The following is a 22,557-nucleotide window of genomic DNA, read 5'->3' as shown; positions in this document are numbered from 1 at the left end:
GCTTCATGACCTGAGTCTCCACCTCCTCCCTGTCTGCATTTATAGCAAGTGTCATTCTGTCATTTTCATTGTGCATCTCTGTTCTCTGCAGGTCATTGTACCTCCTTTTTCAGTAACACCTGTTTAGGGCTTGGACTTTGAAGAATCCCTGTGAGTGAGTTCTCTCAGTTGGATATGTTATAAGCCATATGTGAAAACTGACTCATCTGCACTGAAGAAATGACCAGGTCAACCTTGACAAAATGCAGAGAGCAATTCAAAACCATTCAAAGGTAAGGGAACGCTTGCTACATCCTGAGAGAGCTCTGTGAGCAATGGAGAACGCTCCCTGCCCACTTCTTATCTTGAGCAGAACACACAGAAAAATGATGCAACAGAAACTATCCATGAGACATGAAGCCTTTGGACACCTTAAGGTGGGAGGAATTGTCATTCTGGTGCTGTAGGACTGAATATGCCCAACCCAAGTCAGTGTCAATGATCTTAATAGTCATGAAGTGAAAGTGTGAGTCGCTCAGTCACATCCGACTCTTTTCAACTCTATGGACTGTAGCCCAGCCTGCCAGGTCCCTCTGTCCATGGAATTCTCCAGGCAAGAATACTGGAGAGGGTAGCCATCCCTTCTCCAGGATATCTTTCAAAGCCAGGGATCAAACTCAGGTCACCCGCATTGCAGGCAGATTCTTTATTATCTGAGCCACATGGAAGCCACGAGTGGCCTTAGATGTGGCTCCACATTTCAGCAGGTTGACCAGGTCATCTACAAATAGTCACAGCTCTCTACAAATGGATCCATTTCTCACATGACCCCACCTGATGCATTATTATTTTTGTGTCACCCTGACTCACATGAAAGTGATCAAGTTCATCAAAATTAGTAAAACTGAATGCAAATACCACAAGTCCTTGATTTTCTGGGACAAACACACTACATACATGAGCATACTTTGTATGGTGGTATCCCTGTCTTTCCTCATTTGAAACATTGGTGGTTTTTGTCTACTGTGATTTTTTTTTTTTTTTTTTGGTATTTGTTTCTAGATCTTCCTTCCCAGTATTTAACCTTCATAAAGAATATGGATTGTAACTCCTAGCTGATGATTTTTCAAGATCCTTATGTCCTAGTTTTTCTTTTTCTTGCTACATTATTCCTTCTGAATCTTCTTGTATCCTGGTTGTGGGGTATGAGAAGATTGTACACACACACATTACATCTGTATACCTATATTTGTATAGACACACATACTATATTGTAAGCAGCTTAGAAAGTTTTAGGAAACTTCACAGATCCGGGGACATCTGGCAGACTATCTATTCCTTTAACTGACGGCTGAGAATCCTTCATTTATTCATTCTTTCATTCATGAAATATTTACTGAACTGGAATCCTTCAGGCCATCTCCTATTCAGGTATTCTTGCCAAAATACAAAGCCCAGCCAAGAATGCTAGTGTAGTACATTTCTGGCCTTGGAAGGAAGGCAGGCAGTCCCCATGTCTTGTCTTGACTGAGTGGCAATCCAACTGGCTCCAGCCCAGAAAACTGGCAAGGGCCAGAATGGAGATCACACAGGCAAGCAGTCGGCTCCACTCCCAGAAGACAGCCCTTGCTTGGTGGTCTACAGAGCGCCCCTGTAGGTACCATCTCATGTGGCTCCAGCACCGAGGAGCAGTCTTTCTCACTTCACTTCAAAGTCTTTCAGTGTAGCTGATCGTCCCTGACGCAGACCTGCCTCAAAAGCTTCCACTTTGAGTGTGCACAGGGTTTTTTCTTTAGCTTTAGGAGTATTTGGTGGTACTCATCCTATCCTATAGAATGGGGTAAAACCAGGACTTGCCGTTTTATGAGAAGAGGTTGGAAGAGTTTTCCTTTTGCTATTTCCCTTGAAGGTGGGAGGGTAGCTCCTCCTATGGATGACCAGATGAAACGGTCAGCAAAGGAGGGGCACTTTGGAATCTCCAGACCCTTTTCCCCAGCTCATCTGAGCTAGACATCAGAAGAATGCCTCCTCAGAGCAAAAATCTAGGGGTTTGTCTAGAAGCTCTCTGCAGACGAGGCACTATTTATCAAAAAGTGCTATCTGAAATTTCAACTGTGTGGATCTGACAATGCTGAACTTGTTTCTGTCCATTCAGATTCTCTTTGAAAAAATGTTTGGCTGGAGAAGCAAAATTTTGGTAAGCAAATGTGAGGATGGATGATTCCTTGATTATTTAGGTAATTCAACATGATGGAGCATCCAGTGGTTAAGACTCTGCACTCCTACTGCAGGGGTGCAGACTCAAGATCGCTGGTCAGGGAACTAAGATCCCATCAGTCATGTAGCATGGCCAAAAAAAGAAAAATGTTGGTTTGGGAATAGACCTCTGAGAACACGGCATTCTCAGTATGCATGCTCTACCACTGCTTGAGAGTTCAGGACTCATGTGCTTTTCTGCGCTGTTTCAACCACCTTTTGGGGTTGAAGGTGTGCATAAATCCTCCAGTCCTGGATGCTCACATAGAGACACAGTGAACTCAGATCAAATTCATGTGCACTGAGAAATGAAAAAGAAAAGAAAATTGCACCATGGTACTTAGAAATGCCACATGACTTCCTCGGATTTTTTGTGGCCATACTTCACAGGAAATGTGTTTTGTATTTCCACTGGAGTCGGATAAGTGGTTGGAAATGACAGTGGATTTTCAGTGAATGGGATGTGAAAGCACTTGATTATTTTCTTCCCTCCATAGATGGAAGGAGACGTTCTGTCTTCCTGAGAAAGATGGGAGGAGAAAGTCACCTTGCTATACACAGGGATTTTAAAAAAGAATTCCCAGGAGCTCTAACTGAAGCCACTGCAGGCAGCTTGAGCCACGACCCTCAGGGCTGGTCACATGCCCCGCTGGTGGCCCTCCATGGCTTTGTTCCTGCTGCTCAGCCTGGGTCAAGGCCACCCATGCCCCCGATTCAGAGATGCCTGGCTCTATCCCCATCAACACGCTCAAGATGTGGGTCTTGCTGGAAAATGGGAGGCTGGTCGGGGAGGAAAAAGAAATACTGATTCGAAAAAGAAAATTGATGCAGTGGATCCCCAAGACCAAGGGCAGGGGAGGCGACCCAGTAGGTGTCTAGTCCCAGCCCTGCTGTTGCTGTTATTGTCGTCCAGTCACTAAGTGGTGTCTCTTTGCGACCCCATGGACTGCAGCACGCCAGGCTTCCCTGTCCTTCACTATCTCCTGGAGTTTGCTCAGACTCACGTCCATGGAGTCGGTGATCCCATCTAACCATCTCATCCTCTGCTGCCCTTTTCTTCTTTCCCAGCCATGACTTCAGGAAATTCCCCAGAAGACAACTTCGCAGAGCCCCAGTCGGAATCACAATGACTGCTGGGTCAGCTGGGGAGAATTAAGCTCAAGAAATTTAACTAATGGAACTCAGCCACTTCAGTGCCATTAATTCAAGTTTCTTTTAAAAGGATTTAATTTCTTGGAATTGTATCTGGATAATGTGCTTCAGCTGCGAGTCCTAGAGGCTGTTAGATCGAGTCTTCCTTCTTTGAGCTTCTGAGGGGAGCTCGCTCCCTCCTCCTCCTGGCATAGCCTCACCTCGCTGGTCTTCTTCACTCTCACAGTGTGGGTTACTCAGGGCCTCCTCAGGTCCAGTCCTTCCTCCCATGGCTGCCATGGAGGTCTTCCCAAAACAAAGTCTCTATGGCCCATTCCCCTATCAAATACCTAGCATGCTTTTTATGTAGTATATGTGAATACTATGCTTATAAGAGGGCCCTATTCAAGCTGTGATTTTTCCAGTAGTCATGGACAGATGTGAGAGTTGGACCATAAAGAAGGCTAAGCACTGAAGAATTGATGCTTTTGAACTGTGGTGCTGGAGAAGACTCTTCAGAGTCCCTTGGACAGCAAGGAGATCCAACCAGTCCATCCTAGAGAAAATCAACACTGAATATTCATTGGAAGGACTGATGCTGAAGCTTCAATACTTTGGCCATCTGATGCGAGGAGCTGACTCACTGGGAAAGACCCTGATGCTGGAAAAGATTGAAGGCAGGAGGAGAAGGCAGTGACAGAGGATGAGATGGCTGGATGGCAGCATCGACTCAATGGACATCAGTCTGAGCTAACTCTGGGAGACAGTGAAGAACAGGGAAGCCCGGCGTGCTGCAGTTCATCAAGTCACAAAGAGTCAGACACGACTGAGCAACTGAACAACTCACCCTTCAAGGCTCTGCTGCTGTTACTCCCAGACACAGGCCTTAAGCTCCAGCCAAACTGGGCGGCCAGCTGTGAGGAGGCACCAGCCCCCATCCTCTGCTGCCACAGCCTCTCTCATGCCATGAGGCAGGACACTCTCTGCCTCCCATCCCCCGAAGCACATCTGAACTGCTCCAGCCTGTAGAACCTTTCCTCAGCTGACCAACAAGAGGTGACCTCCAGGCCCCTACACCGCCCACGCTCTCTCACAACAATCGCCCCCACTGTCTTCAGCTCTCAGGACTGGAATCCTCATCTTTCTTCCCCTTCCTTGGAGACAGACCGACCTATCCATCTTCTTCAGTAAGTCAATCTGTTCCACAGGCTGCAGAACTAACCATCCAGCCTGACCTCAAATCTAGCCCCACCGCTGACTCACTCTGTGATTCCTGGCAAGTCTCTTAACCTCTCTGTGCCTCAGTTGCCCCATCTGTCAATGCACAGATGTGTCAGTTTGCGGTTGCTTCAACTGAAAATAAAGATTACTACCTCATGGTAAGGATTAAATAATATTTGTATAGGTCACAGAACAGCACCTGCAATGCAGAAAATGCTACATGGGTGTTCAATTTAACAACAACAAATGCACATGTATACACGTACCCCCTTGCAGTGTTAGCAGAGTCCCTTGCATAGAGTAAGGGCTTCCCTGGTAGCTCAGTGGTAAAGAACCTGCCTGCCAATGCAGGTGACATAAGAAATGTGGATTCGATCCCTGGGTCGGGAAGATTCCCTGGAGGTGGGCATGACAACCCACTCCAGTATTCTTGTCTGGAGAATCCCATGGACAAAGGAGCCTGGTGGGCTACAGGTCACGGGTCACAAACAGTCAGACATGACTGAAATATATAGTAAGAGCAGATATTATACTAAGTCTAGTCTTAACGTGAATCCAAGTTAAGCAACTGGCCATTTCCCAGCACTGCTACATAAACAAGCCTTGGGTCCTAAATGATGGAAGATATATACACTAAGAGAAGAGGTGTCAACCATGCTTCAAAAGGGGAAAGCGATTTTCCAGCAAATCTTAGTAGCCCTCACTCTTCTTCCCTCCTCACCAATGAGTATGACCTGTTTGTACTCTCTACACATCCACTCTATCCTGAAAACAGGCCCCATTATGCCATTCTGTGTTTCATCGCTTATAGGCTTAAATGCGAATCAAAGAGATCCCAAACGCTGAGAACTTTCCTATAAGCATGCTGGCAAATGTCCTAAATCTGTTGGGCCAGATGACAAACGTCCATCTCAGATCAGGGAAGCATCCAACTGACATGATGGGCACCATATGAGAAGAGAAGGTCCCAAAGCCTGATTGAGACCAGAGCGCTCAGATCAACTGCTCATTTCCGTCTGGATGGGATTTGCAGGGAGGATGCAGTGCGGCCTGGGCCGCCGCCCTGCAAGCCTCTCTCCAGTGGCTTTACACCATCCTCCGTCTGATGCTAATTCAAGACACTGCCTCATCGCATCACAACAAATTAGCCACAGACACGCGATAGCAATCAACTCAGGGGGCTGTCCTGAATGCAGGCTGGGGGAGTCCCTGCCTCCACGAGCCGCACGCTCCCACAGATGTTTCTAAAAGCCTCTTCCCAGAGGCCCATTTAGAGAGAAATTAAATGCAACTTTGACTTAATTAACGTTTTAAATGATAATGAATACAATGTAGATTCATAGGAGGCATTTACATTGTGTTGTAAAATTGATAAAAATTTAATAACTCTTTGTTAATAAGTTATGTCTCCCCAGACCCATAAAAGCCTAAGGCACTGCAAACTCCAGCCTGGGTCTAATCCAGGCTCCTGGTGCAGGTGGAGGAGGGAGGCAGAGATGGACTTGACATTTGCTCCAAGCCTGCTCTAATTCAAACCTCTGCTTGTTCATCAGGACTTTATTTCATACAGTAAAGGTCAGGATTTGGGCTCAAGGCACAGCCTTGACAAGAAAGCTCAAGTGAAAGGCGGGCTGGCCCTGGCATCTGTCGCCTGCGATAGGGGAGGAGGGGGGAGATGGCGAGCCAACTGGCCACATCTGCCCTCCACCATGGAGGTAAGAGGCAGAGTCCACTGCCTGGTGGTAGGAGCTGTCAGGGTGAGTATGGAGACAACCGGCCACTGTCCTGAAATAAAAATGCAAACATAATTTCCATGTCACCTTGCATAAGCACTTCTGCTAGCTTACTTGTGGCACACCAACGCCTTTTCCGGTTTGTCCTTGAAGAGCCCAGTCCCTTATTAAGGCATCACATGCCTGGGAAGCGAGGTGTCCCAGAGATGGGGATGCACACAAAGCTCCCTCTCCTCTCCTCAATCTGACCGTTTTACTTCTTGTCTCTCAGCTCTGTTTCAAAGGATTTCTTTTAAAAAGTTGGCTGCTGTGTGCCTACTGTTCCTTTCTCTTTCATCTACATGTGGTGCCTCTTCACAGCATATTTATCTTGAAGAATTTGATGGTGCTATTTTTGAGAGAGAGAAAGAGGAGAGCACATCACGGTCCCCAAATGCAGGTCAGTTGCTTCACCTGACACTAGACCTGTGTCATAATAGAAAAAGCAGTTATTTATTACGAATAAAAACATGATTTGTATGGAGATGTCCTTAGAGATGGACAATTAAAAGGGTTCATTTCAAAGAAAACTTTGCCCAAACATGATGGTTGTCTTACAAAGTGCAAACTGTCTTACAGTGAGCTGACTACTGTAGGAAAGAATATACTGTGTCACCCTGCTGCTGAATGTGGCTACCAGAAAATCAAGGGACAGACGCGGGCTTCTGCAGTTTTGCCTTCTACCAACAAAAGTGCCCTAAGATTCCCACTGAGGTCCATTACTCATGGAATGATTAAATGGTTTCCCAGGTTCAGCTGCCTTCCTGTTTTCCCCTTCCTGTGATGAAGTGCAAATGGCCAAATCAGGGCACATGGGCCAAGCCTAAAGAGGTAGGGCAGAAGCCAAAGGTTGTTGTAGTATTTGTAGCTGTAAATAGACATTGGGGAGGGAGAGAGGGATAAGGGAGAAAGAGAGATTCCACCAGCAAGCGTGAATAAATGGGAGATACTGCAGACCCAGAATGAATGGGTTTTTAAAAATACAGGGCAAACCATGACTTAGACTGATTTGGGCTGAGTGTGCTTTGCCTGTCCTTTTTCATTCTATCGCTGATGGTGGTCGTGGGAAGAAAGAGCCTCTGGTTTCAAGGTCCAGAGTAAAATAAACAAAATTTAGGGTTGGGGAGCTTGAGGAAGTCACCCAAACCTGTACCTACAGAAAAGGATTGAGATAATTATGTGCTGTTGATTTTTTAAAGGCAGCTTATTAAATTAAATCTCCCTGCAATAGGCATTGGGGACTGTCAGCATAGAGTGTGTCCTATTACAGACACTGTTCTAGAGCTATCTGCACCCCTGCCCTAGTATCTGATTTTATATACTTCAAAATGTCATTAGTGCAGTCGAGTGACTTTAGTTCTATTGACAACATTAATTCTCTGCCTGTACAAACCAAAGGCTACTAGGGATAAGCTGATTTTTGTTTATTATCTCACAAGACTCAAGATTACACTAAACTGATTTTGGTATTGCTCCCATCAACCTAATCGTATTGGACTTCTCCTCTTGACCAAACCATTAGAGTTGAATGCCTCCTTTTATTATATTTACACCCAAAAGAAAAGTTGTGCACCATTTAAAATTAGCTACAGCAATGCACAAGTGGGTGTATGTCATTGTGCAGGCTTAAACTATTAGTAAATTGAAAGGCTAGTGTGAGTGACCATACATGTCCTTTAGCTGAATCTATTTCTGAGTGCAAGTCTAAAGATCTACATCTCTTCAAGCACATGATTAATTTGTTCATGCCAGGGTTACCGATGGTTTGCGGCCAGCACCATGTCAGGCAGACCTCAGCAGGTCTGAATCAATAGGGTCTTATGTTGTCACTGTATCATAATTTGGATTGTCCCCTTTCTATTAGACTTAACAATCAGATATCAGGCAAGGCTGAAATAACAAGAATAAATTCTAACAGAGAAAAGACACTATTTTACAAAATTATATGGAAGAGAAGTGGAACCGATTAGAACTTCAATCTATATTTATGTGTGTGTGGATACTGTCAGACATTATATATATTTTTGTTTGAGAGTACTAGAACATAGCTACTTGTGAAAAGTCTGGGGCCCATACCATCTGAGCATCTTTTAAGATAGCTGGTACTTTTGTTTAGGATCAGGCAAAGTAGAAACAGAATCAGAATGATCCAAAAATGATGCACACCAATTCTAACCCACCATGTAGAATAGTCTTGTGATGCGTCCTTGCTGGTCACTCCTTGTCTAACTTTTCTGACTTTGCCTGTTAGGTCTTTTGTAAAGAACTCCTCCTTTCCTGCAAATCTTTTTTGTCAGCACAGTGTTCACAGACATCTCACGAGTTCAATAGAAGGAGACATCTGTGAGAAAAGTATGTGACTTAACAACACAGGGAACGTGTAAGGGGCCACACCTCCAAGGAGAGGTCCGCGGAACAGGCAGGCCCTGCTGTTAGGAGGCAGATTTCTAAAACTGTGTGAACACTTTTAATATATCGCTGTTCCTCTGGGAACTGGCTACTCCTTTTCCCACTTCAGAAAACACATAATGGGACTTTGCGTTTCAATTTAATGTCCCTTGAAAACAGAAATGTTTCCCCTTATAAGAAAAAAAAAAAGTAAAGAGGTAGAGGAAAGGCAAAAGAGAGCGAATCAGCGAGTCTCCAAAATACACTGGCTCAACTAGGGAACTGCGACCAAAGCAAGCTCCATAATAGTATAATGACCTTTAATGACTGTCTTGGGAAACAATACAGCCCCAGCATAAAAGACAAAGGGCAAAACCCATCATGGTTCTGCTGACACTAATTCAAGATGATTTTCAGAACAACTAAAGAATGTAAGAGAAGTAATCTGATCCACCCATCTGACCTCACTTTGATGCAAGGGCCCTTCTGCTGCCATTTCTAATTGTCAAACCCTCTACGTCTCACATCTGTTCATATTTAATGAAAAGCCCACTCTCACCACTGCTTTTTGAGGCAAGCAGCCCTGTCCAATGGGCACCACCCAACCCCACCACCAGCCAGGGGAGGCCGGGGATTGCTATTGGAGCTCTGCCAGCGGAATTCTGCATAGACATAGACATCCTTTAATTGGAGAAGAAGGGCTTACGTGGGCCCACGGAGGGGCTCAAATTGGAATGGATTTTTCTAACTTATTATTAATGGTCAAAGGTGAGTGGACTCACACGGGGATGGATGAAATCTGCTTTTGTTTGATGGAGTGACGACGGCGGGGAGGCTGATGAAACAGAGGAGGCGAACCACCCCCCTGAGCTGTCAGTACCAGTTACGCCTTCGACATAAGCCCAGAGCTCCACATTCGCAATGGTGGGGCTGATGCTGGATGGGTAGAAAGACAACAATCTCATGCCCGGGACGTTTCTGAGTAGATGGGACAATCCCACCCTTAATTCTTCTTCTCCTGGCCTCCATCAACACTTGGATTAAATTGCAGAGCTGAGAAATCCCTCCAATTATGGTTTTGCCTGCATAAGATGGAAATTGCACATACTAGGCATCATGGGCCTCAAGCAGGGGACATAGATTTGCTGTGACTGGTAGAGGCGGCCAGTGCCAAGACATGACCACAGGCCTGAGTTTAGAGCCTGAGTGGCTCCTTCCTTTTCTCCACTAGATCTCTGGCCAAGGTTTTAGAGCCTGGTGGTTACTTCAAAATAGAAGTTGTGCCTTAGGCAGGTAGCCAAGGGGGCTGGTGCTTACATTTGCTGCCATCAATCAAAGAGATGCGGTCAAACTGGAGTTCACTAGAGCTCACCCCTTCACCACCCCTCCTCCCCAGCTCCTGTCTTTGAACCTGCTGTCCTGCCACACATCACAGACAAACAAGTTCTTTGCATGGTTGTGACTGAGTTCACCTTAGTGGTGTCATATGAACTGGAGAGATCTGTGATGAGGAGAATGGAGTAAGGGCACATACTGTAGCATCTAAAAGATTTCAAAGGAAATTTCCCTTTGAGGATGTTAGGCCACTGTGATTGGGACAGTCCAAAATCCCTCTCAAACTACATCTATTCATTGTCACTGATAAAACAATTAATCCTGTCCCTTGGCACTGTTCTGAAGGAGCAGTGAATCACAAACCAGAGACAATGATGATTCTCTGGTCCAAAGGCCCCTAAGACTGCTCTCAGCACAAATAATGTCTCAGACCTCAACTGTGAGTTCAGATACCAGCACTGGGCTTGCCACACTCTGATGCCACACTCCTCATTAGTGAAATGAGGGCTCCCTCGGCCCAGGACACCCCATGGTTCCCACCTTCAACACTAGCATGTGAGCCAGCTAACTTCTCATGGGGATAAATTCTCAAGAGTGAACTGCTCTTTTCCCACCCTGGTGCCAGTATGAAGTAACTGCTGTTGGTGAAAATTTAGTTGAACCAGCTCTGGGCACTTAGAAGAAAAGATAATGGATAATACGGTTACCAACAAATACGGCGGGTGCTTTCAAGAGGAAGTAATGAACACAGAAGGAAGGATCGTTCATGCTACCAAACAAGGCGACAGCCACCCTTGAAGGTATCCAAGTCCTCACGCAAACCATAACCTCCTCTGCCCTTAGACGAGGACCCTCAGTGAATAAGCTGGAACTTTCAGTAATATCACCTACGAACTGGGTCAGTGAAACACCAGCAAGGTCCGTGCTGAAGGTGAGCAATGGGGGTGTGGTGAGGCTCAGACATGCCAACTGCCACTACAAGACCACAAGACTCTGTAACACCTCTGAGCTTGTGGGGGGCAAAGACTGACCCAAGGATTGCACAATGGACACAAGAAACCAGGGAGATTCTTGGCTTATGCTTTTTGCTGTTATTCAGAATCACGATTGCTACAAGACAGCTTAGTTAAACAGGGGGCTATATTTTTGGAAAAAAGGAAGTTAATAATGGACTGATCCTCTGAATGAATCATCATTGGGAGGAAAAACTCTAGAATCTACCAGCCTGTAAGGGTTGGCAGATTCAGAATATTCTTTTTCAGAGCATTAGGAGGCAAACCAGTACTAGAGGAATGAGATACAAATTAGGGAGACATTGTAAAGAAGAAAAAAAAAAAAACCCATCTGCATGGAAACCCTGTTGTATTTTGGAAAGTATCTAAGCTCACTAAAAGCAGTTTTATGCCAGAGTTAGCTTGTTCTCTCTACATCGTTTTCCTCCCTCCTTTCAACCCAATCCAATGTCTAACTCCTTTCCCCAAAGAGTAAGGTATCCATTTCCATGCATCTCTGTATCAACTCAGCATTCGATGTGCTGTCACATTAATTTCTTTAAAGGAGAGAGGAGTAATGTCACTGGATTATAATATCACAGCCTGCACACTCTCACAAGAAACGTAAGTTCACAGAACAGGGAGGGAGGCCTCCCCAGCACACACACAGTGACACGGGCAGCGAGGGCGACACGTCACCACATCCAGCGGGAGAAACACACACAGCGCCACAGGCACGACACGAGACGGGGATGAGGCCACGGACAGCACAGACACAGAACTCTGCGTGTTGGGGTTAAACTTACAGGCACGGAAAGTGGTGGAGCAATCACTAACAGAGACAGAAGAAAGTGGGAAGGCTCTCTCAAGGGTGTCCACGTTACCACGCACACGGCCTGACATGCACGAGCAGTCACGCTCAGAACGTCCGCAATCAAAACAACATGCTCGTCTCATTCTCTTGTAGATGGACATCTTGGCTATAACCACAGGGGTCGGATGGGAGGAGAGGAAGAGCGGTAGTTAATGGCAAAGTCACACACAGCGAGGCAGCTGGAAGGGAGCTGGAGGGATTGAACACAGGTCTTAGTTCACATTAACAGTCTTGACCCAGAAAAAATAAAATGCAGAGAGACTGTTGGTAACAGTTTGGTTGTACATCGAAAAGAGCAGAGGAAGTATCAGTGGCCTGTAGAGTCCTCCAAGGTTGCTGCGTATTAGTTTTCTCCCCTATGTAAAGCAAGTGACCACATGAAGGGCATGGCTGATGACAATAGGGTTGTTGGATAAGAAGCAGCACATGTTAGAGACGGCAAAAATGCAACCAACATTTTTTTTCCCCTGGCACGATTAATACAAGAGGACAAAATATACACACAGCCAATCAATTAGTTCCTTATTGGGTGCAATGAATTTTTTTTTTTTTTGCAAGATGCAAGAATATCTAGTATGTAGGTTTTCTAATTTCCATCCATTTCTGGGCATTAGGCAGAGGCCGGGACAAGCTTTCATCAAATTAGATGTGAAACGATTACATGTTAATATCGAATCTGAGGATGTCTCTGTTGAACTTCCCCAGAGTGAGTTTACGTGATGCCTACAGGAATTTAAATTTACTCTTGACAGAACAAATATCCAAATCTGTCCATGTAAGAAACGCAGCTACTCAAGGCAAACGCTGCATATCTGACATTAAAAGCATTTCACAAACAAGAAATCACCAGAAGCATATGAGATGTTGGTCTGCTGGAACGCGCTAAGCCACTCATGGGTGTATTTTCTGCTTACAGCTCAGAGAATTTGAAAATCCCATCTGCTTTTCTCTCCCCACCCACCAAAAATTCAGAAAGCTGTAGGGTTATTGGTTAACAATAATTTTTTCCCATACAGAAAATACTGGCCAGCATAGATGAGAAATTATAAAACATGAGATGAGAGAATAGATCCCACGTAAAACATCTTAACTGAGATCTGCATGAGGCCTTGATAGCTTGTCTTAAGCTACTATGACAGGTTCTGCACTGCCTGGGAATCCAACTTGAGCACTAACCTACAAAACTTGTTGGACCCCAGTTATAGTTCTCAAGGCCTTTCACCTCCACCCTTCCAGCCAATTTAGATTTCAGTACAATGAGAAGCTTTTGTACCTCATTTTGATGCTACAGCAGGCAAACATCATGACTCATCCTTAGCACATGCCTGCCTGCTCCTCTCGCAAGATGGGAGAATTCATGTTTATTCCAAGCATCACAGCCAAATAGTCAGCTGGACTGGAGAGGTGTTATTCCCTGGGCCCATACCTTTCATTTTGAAAGTCATTTTTCCCCCATTTTTTTTTCTTGTGGAGAAATGGTTGCAGCCTTACTTTAAAATATGGCTAGTGGTTTTGCCCTCTTTGAATGTTACCGTCACTAGGAAGAGAGGTTTAAATCTCTCCAATGGGTCAAGTCCTGTTCTAAGACCTTTATGACTTGCCATCCAGTCTATTTGTCAAGCAGGGGGAACGTTATGATTGTGAGGAACAGGCACTGGGGGAGATGAATGAGAGATCTCTTCAGCAGCGACTCCATTCCCGTGATCTTGGCTCACACTTCTAGCGACAGGTTCTGTTAGCATCCTAGCTAGTCTGTTGTTCAGGTCATCACCATGCAGCCCCAGCCCCATTCTATGCGTCATTCCTGAGCTTAGCTTTTACAAAGGAAAACGGAAAAGAAAAAAAGAAAAAATTCCACTATAGCATTTGAATCAGAAGAATTTAGAAGGCACGGTATGATTGCCCAGACACCCCAAACAGCAGTTGTTGAAGTCAAGAAACGGAAAACAGTCTTCGGTGGAAGACATGAAAATCAAGTTATTTTAAATGCATCCAGATCTGCTGCCCAACTCACAGACCACTTGCTTGTTTTTTCCTTCTCAGTTCTTTTACTGGAAATACTGACTTGTTATTTACACAGAGGAGGGAAACAAAGATGATTTTTTGTTTCACTGTAGATAAATTGTTTTGAAAAAAATTTTTAATCAAATGCTGTAGCAGAAGAGAAGCCCATCAAACTCTGAAATGCTATGCTTCTCATTAGCAACAGTGCCTGGTTTTCGTTTTCATACTGCCATTTTGGGTTCATACACAGTAATAGACTCTGACACATTTATAGGCAAAAAAAGTTCTTATATGTATACCGTCTTTAAGGACAAGGGGAGGGAGGAGGGGGTGGAATAACTTTTGAAATGATTTTGTCAGGGGTAAACCCATCATAATGGGTGATTGAAACCTCCTACTTGATAAGGGTTCAGGAGGAAACACAAACTTCAAATCAGCGCCTCTCGGGGACTGTTTGCAATTGTTACTGTTGGCTCTTCTGGAGACCATGCATTGTTCTAAATTTCATAGTGTTAGCATGCAGGAACAGGCTGAAACTGGTAATCAAAGCAGCAAAAAGGAAAAAAAAAAAAACTTTTGCTATAAGAAGATTAAATGTTAATTGTCAGCACTCACATTCCAAAGCAGCATATGCATAAGAAAGAAAACATGCTATTTCTTGTCATTCCTTCCCAGTCATCAGTTTTACAGTCACACCAAATCCAAAATAGAAATCTCAGGAGACAAAGAAGCACCACCACACACACACACACACACACACAAATCAGCAAGAGTGGTCAATGAGAGGCTCAAAGACAAGACAGAAACAGTTAAAAATGATTGAGCCCCACACGCTGATAAACCTTTGTGAATTACAGCGTCTAGACCAAGGTGCCACCAATTAGGAGGTTGGCACTTTTGCTTTACTTCTCAAATAGTCCATTTTCACTGATCCCCCATCAGGTGTCTTCACCCATATACTTCTGGGTCCACTTTCTTAAAAGATAAGGCCCATTCTGACCTCCTTCTGGTGATTGTGATCCATCGAGCTTGAAGGATGCTATGTCCCAGCCAGGAAGAACCTTCCACTGGGCCATGTTATGAGTCACAAATAGGCTCTTTAATTAAAAATGGATGAGGATGTGTCTCTCTGGTAGTAGCCGTTCCAGGAGATGTATATGCTCCGTGTGTAAAATTATACTTTCAAGTCGTAAAATAAAATTATATCAAAATTAAGTCATTAAGTCTAAAGTTGGATCTCCAACTTTAGAAAACACTGTCCCTCAACCTCCTTGACTCTCTCTCCTTCCTAACCCTTCATTTTTGTTTTAGTGAATCGAAGCTGTTCAGAATTAGCTGGTGTTTTTTATTTCCATGTCTCCATGATTGTTTCCTCTTTTAGAGCTGATGTAGGTTCGAAGGTTAATTTCAGATATCAGAGTGCCACTTAAAACTCCCAAGGTTAGGTTTCAAAGGGCAATTGTGAAAGTTTCAGTATTTATTTAAAACAGAAGTTAAGTTTCCTATCTACTCCCTGGCCACATAGAGTGCCCTCTCTCCTCTGGTGTTTGCTGATTTTCTTTTTTTATCTAGTCACCTAATGCTCTCTTCCCCAATCGCCATCCTCAGAAAAGGGAGTTTTCCACAGGATCTCAATGGTAATGCTAAGTAGACCTGTAAGGACATCTAGTGGATTCGTATGGAAGAGCAGCTAGTTAACAGACCACCCGAACAAGCTGGGTGAAGATGCTGCGTGCCTCTAAGAATTGAACCCTGCAGTGTCATTTCAACTCAACGGCTTCTCCCAATCCACAGATTTTTTAAGGGAGAGCCAGGATGAAAGCCAGAGATGTTCCAGGACATGATCCTAGAGTGGTCAAAAGTGGCAGTTTGCGTGAGCCGTGCAGTCAGTCGCGGCCCGTAGAGCAGGACTGCTTCGGCACCAGCTGGCTGGGTCTCCTTAGAGCCCTGTGGTAGCTTCCTGAGACAGGGAACAGACAAGAAGAGTGCATCGCGGAGCGGTGTCCATGATGCAGCTACATGTCATTCCATTTCAGCATTCTCGGAACTTTATGCTCAATTAACTGTCCCCATCGGATGGCTTAACTCTGGGAATGCAGAGAAATATAAGCCCCTGGAGACTCCGTTTTCCCTTTGGCCCACATCATAAGGTTCTTGTTCTTGGACTAGTGCCACAGATTCAAAGAGGTTATGTGGTTGCCAAGAATTAGACCCTAGGTCTCACCTTTCTCCCCAAGAACTCTGTCCTAGCAGTTTTACAATTTGAGAAAAAGCTTTTATGTCCTTTCCTTCACCACGATGAAGTGCATATTCATCCAATACTTCCATTATGACTTCCTAGTGCTATTTTTAGAGACAAAAGTATTTTCCTCATGGACATCATCAAAGCTGTTTACTCAAGTGTTGAAAACTGGAAGATTTCTCAGACATACTCTTGGACAACTTTTCTTATACATGCAAAGGTCTTGATCATGAGAAAGGAAACCTGTAGAGAAGGGGCTGCTGTAGATTAGCTTAGTTACTGCTCTTTCCTTGTGTCAAGCTGACAGTCAGTTGTCAAGTTCAGGTTCTCTGCTGGTTAGCCCTTCAGAGCCAAGCTTGGAATGGAAGAGGGAGTTGGATTCCATCCCGTTCTCACACCATCTGCCTCCTGAATCAGCAACCAAATTGTCAGCCAATTTCCAATTGTAGAATCTTAATTTCCAGGGTGGGCTGGAAGGGGCAGGAAAAGCAGTGCTGGACTAAAAGCCTCAGGTGGAGTTTTCCAACTGCTGGGAAAAAATATTTTAGGTTTCAAATGGAGCAATTCGAGGCAAGACTGGAGTGGAAAAAAAAAAAAAAAAGACTGGAGTGGAAGAAAAAACAAAACAAAAACCTGCTCTTCAATTCAGATTGCAACTTCATGTTTAAAATCAGGAAGGCTGAACTCTAGAACTGCTCTTCATATGCTTGGCAGCAACTAAAATTTTAAGTCAAAATATTCATGGAAGAAAAAGTCCATTGAGGTGTAAGACAGAGGCATATGTTTGATGGAACAATGGGAATCCGAGAGCATTCTTTCAAGTCCTATAAAAGGGGAGTGATGTCTTCTCTTGGTGAAATTCTCCAAATAGCTTCTGGAGGGAAAAGACCTTCCCAGGTAGTTTTCCAGGAATGGAAAGAAGGGAACAAAAAAGCTGGTTAAGGACAGCAGCAGAGAGCATACTGAACTAGTAGGGTGATCCTGCCCTTAACGCTGCACTGTGGCTGGAGAAGACAGAAGGATTTGGCACTACTAGCGTTGTCTGCAGACTGACACCACGGCTTCCCTCCACTAGATACAGCAGGCAGCTTGGCAGGAAGGAAAGCCATCCATGTCCTCAACCCATTTTTCAAGATGTTCTGCAGAAAAAGGGAGCCACAGAGTCAATTCTGGCAGAATTTTGCCCCCAATTGAAGGTCATTTTTGTTCTGTTGGTACATAGAGTGTACCATACCCTCATACGACTAGCCCAAACTAGATGACCAACTTTCTTCTTCTTCTTCTGCAAAGGAGTAAGAGAGAACCAGGTGCAGAAACAGCTTCTCCACATTTCAGGGCTGTTGTGCTGAACTGGTCTATAGGTTGGGTCTCTTGTACACGAGTAAAGATGGATGCTTGTTGCTGGTGCCATGGAAAGCAGCACTCTTCTAAGGCACACACGGAAACACTGGCCTAAAAGGTCCTCATCAATTGCCACATCTTGCTGGGAGAGATGGCCCGATTCCTTGAGTAACATAGGGCTCAAAGACTTACATTTACTCATCCAGGCGGGCTTCTACACAGCTCATTAATAAAATGGAACATACTCTCTGAACCATCCCTTTCTGCCTTAAACAAGTAAGCAGATCTTGCAAGATGTCTAGGTATACAGGAACTAGGTATGTCCTAGTGGGCATTGCTGAGGGAGAAATTTTAGTTTAAAGCAAACGTATTTCACAGACTATAGAAAATAATTACCACTATGGAAATACTTGTCTCCAGTATGGCAATTTAGGTACTTACAGTCCCAAAGCTGGGTGTCCAATTAATTCTCTCTCAAGCACTTACTCGTGTAGAGAGGCATGTATGGTGTAGTAAATACATCACTCTCTCTATATCTCTATGCTTATATATAAAAATGTACATTTTTACATATAAAGTATTGGTACTTATCATATATATATATCACAACATGGGAATATATATGTAGCATATGTGTTTCCCTCAGGATAGGAATTCAAGCTTAATAGCAGAGGAGACCAAGTATAATTTATCAAAGGCAAGCATGACAATGACCCCCAATTGATGAGGCATCTAGAGCTAGTGGTAATTACCTCAGCCGACTCAGTGTCCCCTCAAGGTCCCTGAGACAAGGCCTTCAAGAGAAACACTGTTGTCAAGGTCTTATTTTCAAGTGGAAAAATAAGACAATGCCAGAAGCTGGCAAGAGGTTGGCAGGGAGGGGGGGGATGGGGGGCAATGGAGGGGGTGGGAGGTGGATGAACAGAGAGGGGTTCCCTGCTCGCAGGGTTCTTTAGCTCCAGGCTACTCTGCAGACCGAGTTGGGGCATGATGTCACTGCTACATGCAACATGAATACCAAAAGAAAAAAGAAACTGCAACTGCACAGAAAATAAAAGAAGTATCTCTTCTAGAGAAAGACAGGGGGAATTGGACTCTGGGCTGCTGGGAACCCATTTTACTCACAATATATCACTACCAGTGTGCAGTTAAAATAGAGTAGGGGCCGTATTCCAAGGCAGCAAAGAGAAAAAAAATAAATCAAAAATACGTCAATGATTAGAAGTTAAAGAAAATTCCTTCAAAACACAGCAATTTAGAACATGATTTGTCCCCAAGGAGTCCACCTTTTGGCAAACTTTGAGAAGCTGGGGGAGAAAAAAGGAAATCATTAGACTGGATTTGTTACACAGAAAAAGAAAATGAGTAAATAGCAGATTCTGAGAACTTGCTCCTTGGCCAGACAGCTGAATTTGACTCTCTTCCTGGATGGAGAACTATGAAAAAATGGGAAAGAATGCAAAAGTTAAACTATACTACCACAAAATTTCCAGAAACAGAGGGTCCACACTCAGTATTTCTCCAGGTAGTATGACACAAGACGTTTAAGACTGAATGAAGGTGAATGGGGATGTTGGGATGGGGTGGGGAGGTTTAGAAAGGGAAAAGCAAGGTTGGGAGAGGAGGGTTAGAAAACCATAAAATCCAGTGATGTCATCAGCTCTGCCCTCCCAGAGACATATCATTCCAGGATGAATTATTAATACCTGGCCTGCCAGGTTTGGACAATGGAGCATGGGTCTGCTGCCCTCTCCAACTGAGGGTTACAGGCAATGTGTGTTCAAAGGCAGGAAACCACCTCAACTTGCATGCATTATCAAAACTTCTAGCTCCTTCTAACAGAAGTTTCTTTGCAACCCAAATCTATCTTCCCCAATTTCCTAACCTGCCCAGCATGCCCAGGGAAGTTCACATTTAATCATTTATTTTATTCTCACCACCCTGCACACATATGCATCTGTATCCCACCCGCTGTAACACAGGCTGCTCTGGCCTTTTAATGAGGAAGAATGGTATGTGGACAGTTCTGATTGTCATCAAGCATCAGCCTCACAGCTGAAGGCCTCCAGGAGGCCCAAAAGGGGAGAAGGGTGCAGAGAGAGGGAGCGAGGCCCTATCTCACTGCTTGGCTCTGCAGGGACAGTCCTTTTGTAGCAGTCTGGGCCACCCTGAAGGATGGGAGACAGTTCGATTCACTAGCTGAACCAACGTTAAAGGTAATGAGAGTAGAATTATTTCAAACAATTACGTCCCTCTCTCTCCAGGATGAAGCTAAAGTCAGCTGCCGCTTACTTGCCTGGAATCAAGATGGAAAAATATCCTAGAGTCCAAACCCTCATCTCCAGGGACTTAAAAACCTGTCTGCTGGGTTCCACATCAGTGCCCAGTGAGGAACATGTCAGCATCCGAGCAGGAGTCAGAGACACTCGCTCATTCCCTGCCATTTCCATTCTCGCCTCCCTAGAGCCTGTTCTCTGTCTAGTCACCAGGGAGATTCTTTAAAACAAGAATTGATGATATCATTAACTTGCTTAAACTCTTGCAATGGCTGTATTTATTATAGGACTAAAACCCAAGTTTCTTCCCATGGCCCCTGCCTGACCTCATCTCCTACCACCCTCTCCCCGACCCCACCAGCCTCACTGGCCTTCCTGCCTTTGCTCAAACACCACCAACTTATCCCTGCCTCTGCCCATGCTGTTTACCTGGACTGGATCTCAGCTTTAGCATTATCTCCCAAGGAAGGCCTTCCAGAGCTTTCCAGCTAAAGCAGCATCCATACAAGATCCCTCACACCCTCAGGCAGTCTCCTCTCTCTTCAGAGCACCTGTCTCTCTCTGAAGGTATTTAATTATTTCTATGCTCACTGCTTATCTCCATTCACTAGAGTGAAGGCTCCAGGAGGGCAGGGACTGTCTTGTTCACTGCTCCCCCCCTGGCACCAAGAATAGTGCCTTGAACAAAGAAGGCACTCAAACACATGTGAATGACCGACTGGCAAGTGAAAGGAGCCTTGCCATTTCACTGATACCCCACGGGGCCAGGTTCAGTGGCAAGTACCTGGTCGAGGGTTATTGGCATTAATGCTCTCCTGCATTCCCCAAACCCCTCCACTACATGGGTTTTCTGACAAGGGTTCATCCCATTACACTTGTTCCTCTCTCACGTACTTCTGCTTGGGATGTTGTGTTCCTTCTGATGGAAGTGATCCAGGCGATGCCTGGTCAGCTGAACTGTGTTTCTGTGTTTCCAACCAACCGAGCTGAGCTGAGTGGGTACACTGCTCAGTGAGAAGGGCCTTTTGAGTTATGGAGTGTGGGGGACTGGATGAGAAGTGAGTTTTCTCTGTGTCTTTACAGGATTTTAGATTCTCTTCCTGGTAGGCTGCCAGAATTAGAGAATTCTTAGGCCCCCAAGAAGTTAGAGGTATGGATATTCAGCACGGTGAGGTGTCAGAGATGGGTGAAGGAGACCCATGTGTTAGGTCAGTGGACTGAAGCTGCCCCAAGCTTGGGAACCAGCCCTAGAATATTTCTGAAGAAACGTCTCTAGACTTTCTCTAGAAGAGTGCTTCCCATGAGCATTTGCCACAAGATTGACACAAGCCCATGTGCGTGTTTGTGAAAAAGTATTTTGTGGGGTGATCTTTTATAATTGGATTCTTACTCTTCAGATCCAAGATCACTCACCTTGCCCTTCTCTCTTACAAAAAAGGCTAGGGAATAACATCAAGAGAGGTCTTCAGGTGAGCCTGAGCCCCTGTCTGTCGGATCTGTGTGATCTCATCAATCTCATCCTCCCACTAAACTTGGAGCCTCACTTTCCTCTTTCTGTAAAATGGGATTAATAATCCTGCTGTCAACTATGCAGGGTTATGCTGAAGATCAAAAGTAATAATGATTGTAAAGAGCTCAAGGGCTCTGCAAATATTAAAATCATCACAGGAAGGAAGGAATCACTATTGCTGTTTTCTCCAGGGCTGTGAACAACTTCTATTAGACAATGCAATATAATGACTGCAAGCTTCACTTGAAGTCCTAGTGCTTTAGGTGAAGAGTTCACCATCCACCATTCCTGATTTACCATATCCTCCTCACGAAGTCCCACTGGCTGCTCTGTAAGGAGTTTGAGACGAGATAGGCCAGCAGCCTATACATCCCAAAGAGTATGGTGTTTGAGATTTGGTTACCAGGCAATGGCATGTAAAGTCCATTGGTGATGACCAAGTTCTTCCCCGGGCCAGTCTGAGAGTATCACAACTAAAAACTCTGACCTCTGGTAACCAATCCAGCAAGGATCCCAAGTGGGAAGAGAATCAGCTCCCAAATCCTCAGACTCAGTTTCCCTTCAACCCTAGCACAGCCACCTTTACACTTGAGAGCCCCTAGTCCACTGAAAATCACCATGCAAAAACACTCCCTCCTCCAGGGCCTCGGCTGCTCTCCATCTCAAACATAGATCACATTTACTGTGTTTGATGGACACAGCTACCTAGGCACCCCTTTAGAGTCAAGAAGTGGGGATTAGGCATGAGGCTCACACCAAGGTGTTGATGGTGGCGATTTTCCATCCTCTGCTCTGATCAAGTGAGGACAAGTATTTATTTCATGTCTCTTTAAACTGTGGGGTGAAACATAAACATATTCAAGAACCCTCTTGATGTTTAGTGTTTCTTTAAAAAGAAAAGGAGAAGGGAAATGAATTGGGGGAAAAGAGGAAGGAGAAAGGGAGGGAAGGGGGAAAGAAACACTACTTACGCCGTTTGCAGCCGCATTTTTTTATCCTTTTGGGATCCGTGATGTCATCATGACAGGCCTTGCAGTAAAAAAATGCCCTGGAGAGAGAGAATGGAAAAACTGACACGTTTCATAATCCACCCAAGTGAAACGAGGACCACATTTCCTCCACCATGGTGCCAAATTAATGAAACACGCCAGCACTAATTTCCTTTAATCTTCTGAAAGGTTTAGACATTCATAGACGGAAATGTTTGTTGCAAGACCATTTACTTCAAACACAGGA

General features: G+C 44.7%; 1 protein-coding gene across 9 annotated transcripts in view; it reads right to left on the bottom strand.

The window, feature by feature from the left end:
- KCNMA1 (potassium calcium-activated channel subfamily M alpha 1) overlaps positions 1-22,557 on the bottom strand; it is a 748,747-nt gene that overhangs the window by 123,537 nt on the left and 602,653 nt on the right. For 5 of the 9 annotated variants that reach the window (XM_043476447.1, XM_043476438.1, XM_043476448.1 and 2 more), the window contains one exon: positions 22,293-22,369. In XM_043476447.1, coding sequence (XP_043332382.1) covers positions 22,293-22,369 — 77 coding nt within the window. Of the gene's footprint in view, positions 1-11,880; positions 12,055-18,660; positions 18,670-22,292; positions 22,370-22,557 lie in introns of all 9 variants that reach the window. The other 4 variants (XM_043476446.1, XM_043476444.1, XM_043476437.1 and 1 more) reach the window with 2 other exon arrangements.

Source organism: Cervus canadensis, chromosome 8 (assembly GCF_019320065.1).
Source record: "Cervus canadensis isolate Bull #8, Minnesota chromosome 8, ASM1932006v1, whole genome shotgun sequence".
NCBI classification, from domain to species: domain Eukaryota; kingdom Metazoa; phylum Chordata; class Mammalia; order Artiodactyla; family Cervidae; genus Cervus; species Cervus canadensis.
Note: the sequence above shows the minus strand (reverse complement) of the source record. Positions and strands in the feature narration are given on the sequence as shown.